Source organism: Lathyrus oleraceus, chromosome 6, assembly GCF_024323335.1.
Source record: "Lathyrus oleraceus cultivar Zhongwan6 chromosome 6, CAAS_Psat_ZW6_1.0, whole genome shotgun sequence".
NCBI classification, from domain to species: Eukaryota; Viridiplantae; Streptophyta; class Magnoliopsida; order Fabales; family Fabaceae; genus Lathyrus; species Lathyrus oleraceus.
Window position 1 is genome coordinate 387,286,882 of NC_066584.1, and position 9,313 is coordinate 387,296,194.

At 34.7% G+C, this 9,313-nt stretch overlaps 1 protein-coding gene across 2 annotated transcripts; it reads left to right on the forward strand.

Annotated features, from left to right (window-relative positions):
- The first annotated feature begins 3,670 nt into the window (after positions 1-3,670).
- On the forward strand, positions 3,671-8,793 carry LOC127097518 (uncharacterized). 2 transcript variants are annotated; one of them, XM_051036019.1, is made up of 4 exons: positions 3,672-3,901; positions 4,108-6,372; positions 7,535-7,845; positions 8,110-8,793. In XM_051036019.1, exons 2-4 carry the CDS (start codon positions 4,265-4,267, stop codon positions 8,475-8,477), a joined length of 2,787 nt encoding a protein of 928 aa, XP_050891976.1. In that variant the 5' UTR covers positions 3,672-3,901; positions 4,108-4,264; the 3' UTR covers positions 8,478-8,793. The 2 variants fall into 2 exon arrangements, with proteins under 2 accessions (XP_050891975.1, XP_050891976.1); XM_051036018.1 differs by having other exon boundaries at positions 3,671-6,372.
- Positions 8,794-9,313: the final 520 nt, after the last annotated feature.

Genomic DNA, 9,313 nt, shown 5'->3' on the forward strand with positions numbered 1-9,313 from the left:
CCTCGTTCTTGTAAGCTACATGAAAATCTCAACCAAATCTTCAATAACGATTAGTTTCAAGATGTCGTCTCCCTCAATCAATTACAAATCCCTCATGATCAAGATATGAAATTTAACTTGAGGTTGAAGATGCATGAATTTTGTTGCAAAAGTTTTTGAACTTTTAAAAATAGAGAGTGTTGATTTCATAGAAAATCACAATATTGATTATGAGATTCATTCTTGAAAAATGATGACAAAATGATTTTATATGTGCTTTAGATTAAGAACACGAATGAATGGAAAAAGTTAGTTAGACTCGAATCAAGAGAAATTACATGATTTGAGTTAAATGAGCAAGTGAAGTGAAGTAAGAAGGAAAAATGAGTTTGACCCATTTCTCATCTGATTTGAATCAAGTGTACTGTGTGATTCGAATCAGAAAGCCCATGATTCGAATCAAGTGAAAATCTTATTCAAATTAATTCAAACAGGGCCATATGAGAGATGAGGAAAAACGTGTCTAATTCGAATCAAGTGTAAAGTCTTATTTGAATCAAATGAACTAGAGGTGATCCAGATCTGTCTCATTTGAATAAAGTGCAACATGTGATTCGAATCATAAAGATCCCTAATTCGAATCAAGTTAAACGTCTGATTCGATTCAGAGAGTTTGAAAAACTTTGGATTTTCTTTTGTTCAATTTCATTCAAGTCATGATATGTACTTGATTCGAATCAAGTACACAAAATCTAAGTTTCCATGGTTTTCAAATTTTTCTTTCCACCTAACTTGAATCAATCACACACAGGGACAAAGCTATTTGTCTCCAAGAGTGGGCCCATGCCCCCACCATAATTACTATAATTTTAGTAATAGTAATAATAATAATAATATATTTATATATTAAATATGATAAAAATTAGGAAGAAATATCTCTAATAGGCCCCCACTTAATTAATAAATATTGAATAATTTAATTTCTCACACATATCATTCCATTAAATGTAATAATTTGGTACACTCTTTTTTTTTGTGATAAATTATTAGTTTCATATATTAAATAAAATAAATACATAAAATAAAAAAAAATTGACTCTTCATTTCCTTTTTCTATTAATTTGTTTTACTCTTTTCAAGCACAAACAAACCACTTTTGCATTCTTTTTCTTTCGGTACAAAGTGCTTCTACTTATTAGTTTCTTCTGCATTGTTAATCTTTAAATTTTTTTTTTTTAAATTAAATATATATATATATATATATATATATATATATATATATATATATATATATATATATATAATATATATATATATATATATATATATATTTTCTGACCCCACTACTCAAAATTCCTGCCTTCGTCCCTGATCACACATGGTTCTTATTCCACTAACTCATGCAATTGACTAAAAGCATCATGATCAGATTCGAATAAAACTATTGGTTTATGCATGCTAAAAAGAAATCATTTCAAAAACTTGATTCAAAGAGGATGTGCAATTATGAAGGATACTTAATAAACGAAAGTACATTAAAACGAAGCGATAATTACAAGCAACAAAAGCACCATATTAAGGTACCCTCTTTAATGTATTAGAGACATACAACTATATAAACGTTCTCGATGTGTTCTTCCCCATCCTTAAGCACCTCCTGATTAGTTGACCTATGTGGTATTCCAAGAGCGTCTGGTGTCATGATAGGGTGTAACACCCTATACAACCATGTCATGTAGTCGTCTGCATATGCATAATATACAAGAGCTATTACTCTATGATGCTTCTCTGGTACCAAATGACTCTTGAAATCATCAATTATTGCATCGAGATCTCTATGGAGGACAGTGCGAGGAGAGAAATTTGAGGGGGGGGGGGAGGGTCTCAGAATAATCTACAAATAGCCAAACTGACACATCACTCGCTCTGGCAGATAAGGATACATCAGAGCTGACCCACTTGCTAACCATATCAAGTATAAGGAAATGATGTTTAGTAGACGCATCTCAGGGTGACCCCTGTATGGGGAAAATACAATGTCATATGCTAGAGTACGATCAAGATACACCTGAAAATGGCTCGATCGCATTATTCCCTATTTTTACGATGCAAAAGCGGAAGCACATGGCAAATCCTTAGTGTATGTAGGCACAACTTCTCAGCCAGTGATGTGCGAAAAGTGAGAGACAATCCATCTTTGAAATATGGTTCAAATTAAATATTATTAACAAGTGTAACAAAATAATCATGAAAATATTAGTAATCGTAAATTTACCGTAAGTAGCGTGCAATTCCCTGTCACCTGCTTTGTCTTCCAAAGACAATCCTCACCTAACTTTGAGTACATGTAGAACAAACAAGCGGCTCCCTAATTGTACTTGTGAATCCCCTTCAAGTCGATGAAGTATTTAAGGTAGACCACATCGACATAGGTTGCACTTTTGTCCACAAAAATGGACAAGAACAAATAGGTAACACCTCAATGCCCAAGTCCGACTATAGTCAACCTGCAGATCATTACCTTCGACATTCTCATCCCACTACAAATTCTCTTTATAAAGTTGTTCCAAAAAATTAAATCTAGCATGAGCACCTCTGTTGTCAGCTACGTTATTTGCGACCTTAGTTGGGTTAACCCTCCAAATGGGTGACAATTATCTCGACGACTTCCTCTCAGCCAAGCCTTTAGTGGCCCAATAATTTCCCCCTAATGGGAAGATGCAGGAGGCATGAGATGTCATATAGGGTGATGGTCATTTCAACTATATGAAGGTGGAAAAACGACGTCTCTAAATGCCACCTCTATGCAAATGTCGCATGCATGTCGTGGTTTATAGTCATGTACACAACACAACATAAACCAACAAGATTAGAATAGTGAATAACTTCCATAAACCAATTTGCAGTGGGTTGTTCCAACTTCAATATCTTCCTGCCGTGGTTTATCGATTTTAAACACGAACCCTCATGTACAAAAATATCAACATCAGTATCGATATAATTAGTTTAAAACATATGTATTACAAAAATAAATAAATATACCTCTCCTTTATAAATATGGTATGCATAGAGATGAAACAAAAATGGACATGAGAAAGAGCTACATTATAAAATATTTTACTTAAACATATTTTGATTTAATGTTGACTTTCAGGTCACATTCATTTCGAATAGAACCCAAAACAAATATTCATATTTACTTAATTTTTTTTTAATAATACCAATAATATTATTTTAATTAATTTAAAATATATGATTTTAGTTAAATATTATTTTGGTTAATTATATATAAATAATAGTATTAAAATTTTATTTGGAAACATAGTGGGGCACATGTCCCATATTAATATATGTGGCTCTGTCCATCTTCCGACTCATCTTTTAATCAATTTACTCTGAAAAAAGACTTAAAAAATACCTTATGGACAGTTGAGACTTTTTACTGTGGTGATGGAGTATGATAGAAAAAACAATTCCTAATTCTCATCTCTAGGCAAAAGCCATCTTACTCAAGACCCGTAGCATCATCATGCATCATAACACATTTGGTCTAAATTTCATAAAAATATATAATTTTTTATGGAAAGATTTAATCATAGATATGCCAACAAAACAGATGTCGATAGATATACCATTACATAATTATAATTATCTTTTTTTTTTGACATAACTAACTCCTAATTTGCTAAGTAATTGATTATGCAAGTGGGCTTAATACATATTCTCCCATTTTCATGTAATTATTTGTAATAATAGTATACTAAACACATTCACGACGAGAACCTTGTGATTTTCATTTTCAGTTACTGTCATTCACTTCTGACTTTCTGAGTTTCACTCGCACATCACACACGGAGGGAGAAGCAACTCTCTTCATCGTGATTATCCATCCATGATGCAGCTTCATCTTTCCTCCCAAAAGGTTTGAATTTGACAACAATCTTTCATCAATAGCTTCTTCAATTTTTGATTTATCTCTCTCTTAATCCCTTATCAACATCTTTCTAGGGATAGGGTTTTCATCTTCCATAACTTCCTTTTTTTTTTCTTTTTCCAATTTATACCTAAATTCAAACAAAAAAGTATTTAGGGTTTACTTTTGTTTAGTCAATTAACAATGCAATTCAGGCGGCGTGAAGAAGATCATGCTGCACGGTCTCTTTCTCCGAAGTTGCGTTCTCACCACCGGCTTGATTCAGCTCCAGACTTGTTTCGGAGAAACCGCGTTGATGGCTTGGGTCGGTTGCCGGTTCAGCAGAGGAAGTTGAATCCTCTGAGAGGGGATATGGATGGCAACAAAAGGGGTGGTGATGGATTTGAAGGGAGGGATTCGGATTGGCATTTGAGTGATCGAAGAAGTGGTAGGGCTCAATCCAGGTCCCCTCCGGTTGATCAAATGAGGAAAAGGTCACATTTTGATGATGGGGTTGACCTTAGAAGTTCTTCACCATCATCTTTAGGGTTGAGACCTAAATATGAGTATTCAAAATCTATGGATTACAGTGGTGTTGATGATGAAAATTTGGATGCAAAGCGTGTTTATGTCAATAGGGAGAAGGGCTTCATTGAAAGCAGGTTAGGTGGTGGAAAGAGTACTGTGGATCAGAGGTTTTTGAGAAATGGAAATGAAGTAGGAGGTTCATATAGGTCTATTCCAGATATCAGTGTAAGTGTACAATCACGATATGAGGAAGATGGTGGGAACTTCCATCCGCAGTCAAGGAGAGTGCCAACTGAGAGATTTGCGTATGAAAGGCTACAACACCGAGAGCATTTACCTGTGGATAAGATACCGATCACAGAACCCCACCGTGGGGCTGATAAAAGTAAAACAATGTTTCATACAAGGGATGCTTCCTATTCGAAAGAATCTCCCTCTTATGCAAAGGATTTTGCAGGCACTTCTTCTCACTTGAGGGGCTATGGGAATTCCTCCGTGGAAATGAGGAGTGATTTTCTATGCTCGCACGGCGACTGTGTCTGTTCACGCTCAACTTATGATCAACCTAGGGGTAGCGGAAAACTTGCTGAAGGTGTAGGGTTTAGTGGACATGGCCGAAGGCCACATGTAGACACTAGTAGAGGTCCTGAAATTGGGGAGAGGAATATTACGTGCCATCAATGTGAGCTTAGTCCCAGTCATACCAGGATTGAGCATTCAGATTATTTTAATTCCAGATTACATTCAAGAGCAGCACAGGATGACTATTTATATCAGTCTGATGATATACCTAGAAGGGTAGATCCTCATGGTCGATTGGACTATGAGCAAGCTGTAATAGAATATGATAACAGGGAGTTGTCCAGACATTATATCTCACACCCAGATATAGATAGAACTGGTAAGAGTGAAGATTATTATGGAAATCCAAGAAGGGGTGCTATGCATGAGCATGACCAGTCTACATCAAAGAATCCAAAATATGTAGACTATCATGATATGAGAAGAACATCAGTTGCATCAAAGCAGGGAGATGCCTATTTGCGTTCTGGATATAATCATACTGAAATTGGGAAAAGAATGCCAAATGATTATGAGGTTTCATATTGGGATGCACCAGAAGCTGATCATCAAATATCAAATTTAAGAACAGAATATGAACTTGGAAGAGATGGTGCTCAAGGGCTTCAACAAGAAAGGTTTCAGAGTTCACCTCTGTCTAAGCATGATTCAGAAACCTACAGACAAGCTGCCAGAGTGCAGGAAATGAATCAGGATGTTGGCATTCATAACCATTCAGATAGACATATGAAAAGAAAATACTATGCCAATGAGGAAATAGATGTGCATGATTTGAGAACAATAAAATCAAGTAAATGGGATGACGCACCTGATGAATATGAAGATTATCATGTAAATGAAGAGTGGGTGGATGATGAAGATATGAATATGTTGTACTCATATGATAATGTTGGATCCAAGCATATGATATACAGAAAGCATAATAATAAATACAATGAGTTGGAAAATGAAGAAGGTTTTCCTTCTAACAATAGGATATCACCTCAAGTTTCTATGGAACGTGTACAAAGACCACCATTTCGATTTCAGAAGTATTCCAATCAAAATATAAGACATTCAAAGTCTAGTTCATCAAACTGGTATAAATCTCAACATTTTTCTAGAAGAAGTGCAAATCAGAAACAGCCTAAAGGTTGGAAAAAGTATCATGGATACAATGAGAACAAGCATACAAGTAATGACGAATCATATGAAGAGTTGGTTAGGGCTGCAGAACCTCAGCCAACTGAGGACTCTGAGGAGTTTTTACAAATGGTACATGAAAATTTCTTAATGTACTCCAAGAAGTTGAATTTGAACATATCTGTCCAAAGAAGGTATCAGAAACAAGGAAAAGCTGGTGGTTTGTACTGCATTGTATGTGGTAGAAGGTTTGTTTTCTTTTCTATAATGCTCTTTTATCAAATGGAGCACTTCTCTAAACATATTGAATCAGGAGGTCCCCAGTATTTAACTTACAGGTAGAGTCAAGTACGTGAAATATTATTTGTGGGATCATGCTTTAGGGAAATTATCATTGGGATCACACTAAAGAGAAATTATTATTTGTGTGACGCTCAAGAGTCACAAATTTTGCAGAAGTGGTGTACATTCTGTTGGTGCAAATCAAATATAATTTTGCTACTGTGTTGCATAGTTTTGAAGTTAGGTTTAATGTTTGCTAGAGCTTGCATTTAACTATAGTTTTCTGCTAATGTTCGTAAGTAATTATTACAACCATAATGACTTGGGACCCGGAAAGTTTAAATGGTCTACGGTCTTCATAAAAAGGATTGCTGTGACATGCCATGGCATAGTAAGGATAAGAGAATACATGTAGGTTAAAATTTCCTAGACATTTAGGATTGCTGGTTATATAGATTGAATTTCCTATTAGAAGTATGGCTGTAAGTAGTTTTAGGTTTTAGGTTATTTGGAGGAACTGGATGTATAGATATGCTGCATATTCATAACAATTAGGATTAGTCTGATTCTGTAATTGTTGATATTTAGGTTTTAAATTATTTCTCTGGCAAGCGTTATTCTAGTAAGTTCTACAAAATCAATTAGAGTTGCTTCTTTATAATTTCTCTCATTACCCTTTTGAGGGAATATATGGTTGGCAGAACCGGAGTCCCTAATATAAGTACTCCAAGGAAGCTTTGTCAAACCAGAATGCTAATTATATAAGCTGCTATAATGTTAATTGGTGCATTATAAAACGACAATTTTGAGGCTTTTCAGATAATGTCGGAGATTATAATATTCTAATTCTAAATACGATCTTTAGTTTTTTCTCTGCTGGCTTCAGTTATTATCATGACACCAGCAAGTTTTATTTCATAGAGCATTCAAATTTTCTTCTTGGGTTTCTTACTTACATTATAATGAAATAGTGATTTCCTATCTTTCTAAGTTTCTTCTGTACATTTTTATGCTTGAGAGAAGTTTATAATGTACAACATCAGTAAGTTTCATGTCTTAAGATTAAGTGTAATATTTTTAGACTCCTAACATGTTTTTGTGTCATGTTTTATTGTCTTTATGGTACAGTTCCTCAAAGGAATTCATGGACACTCGAAGCTTAGTAACTCATGCTTTTATGTCCCATAAGACTGGCCTGAGAGCTAAACACTTGGGTCTTCACCAAGCAATATGTGTTATGATGGGATGGGATACTGCTGTTCCTCAAGATACAGTAACTTGGGTTCCCCAGGTCTTGCCCCATGCTGAAACTTTGGCTCAAAAGGAGGATTTGATTCTTTGGCCGCCAGTTGTTATCATACATAATATTTCGATGTCTGATGACAATCCTCAAAACTGGAAAGTTATAAGTATTGAAACAATTGAGGCATTTATAAGAGGTGAGTTTTTGTTTGAATGTTGATATACTATGCAATAATAATTATTCAAACTTTATGATCTTTAGTGAACCAAGTATATCTTAGTTTTCTGGTTGATTTTATACATAAATACCCCCATTTAGATAATGTACGTTTAGCACAGTAGATGTAATATTTTATACCAACTACACACATCTTTTATAATTCCTTGGAATCTTTACTCGCCAATTGTTGCCTTATGATAAACGCATATTTGGCAATTTTTATTTCTTTTCATGCCTGCAGGCAAAGGTTTTGTGAGGGGACGGATCAAACTATGCTTAGGGAAGCCTGCAGATCAAAGTACTATTCTGGTGAAGTTTTTGGGCACATTTGTTGGGCTGGGAGATGCAGAAAGGATTCATAAATATCATTCTGAAAACAACAGGGGGAGAGCCGACTATGAGAAGATAAAATCCGAAGGTGTCAAAAGCTGTAACATCAGAGAGACGGATCAGGGAGACAAAGTGGAGAGTTTGCTTTATAGTTATGTGGCGATTGCGGAGGACTTGGAGAAACTAGATTTCAATAGCAAGAGTTGGAGTTCGGTAAAGAGCAGGAAGGAGATTGACGACCTGGATAAGGCTCCTGTTAAAACCGACGAGCGGCAATGATTATAACATAATTTAAGGCTCTATCAGGAATTTCACGGTTCTAAGTGCTAAAATCTGTGTCCTAATTGCATAATTTGTCTTTCCCTATGGTTAAGTTAGTAGTAGTTGCTCTATTTTGGACAAGATATGCAGTTTCAGACTAGAGTTCTCTCTAAGAGTTCATTTATTGTTTGTGAGTTCTTATAACTGATTTGACTGAAAGCTGATGCAGAATCCTGTGCTTTAGCTATATATAGGATTTTAGACGACGTTCAAGATAAATGTATCCAATGTTCTTAAGATGTTATTTCATTTAAATACAAAAGGCTTAGGAGAATGAGACTAGTCACAAGGCCAACAACAGCGGATGGTTACTTAATTCATGAGTACATTCGTGGGATGGTACCCATTTGGTCCCTCCATTGTGAGTACAGGGGGAACTATTACCTTTTTAGGTGGGGTCAATTTAATTTGAGAATTTCTTAATGTATCTTTAATACTTCTTAGCCACATGTGCATCTCTGGAATAATTTAAAACATTCAATAAATTCCACTTATAAGTCATTTACAATTGAATTGTATCGTAGATGTATTTTCATGAATATTTCGGAGATATATTTCTGAAACGTATTAGAACAGGTATTTTATGTTATATGTTTTTTTATCTGTGTTCAGATGAAGATTTAAAATATACTGTAAAATCAAAAGTAAAAAAAAATAGACGTACCTAATATCAAACGGGTAAAAATTTCCATACAAAAATAAAATACCAATAAATATCGAAAATGTAGTATAATTGAAATCAATTAAGTAGTAAGACCGTCAAAATAAAGTACAAACCATAGTACTACAATTAT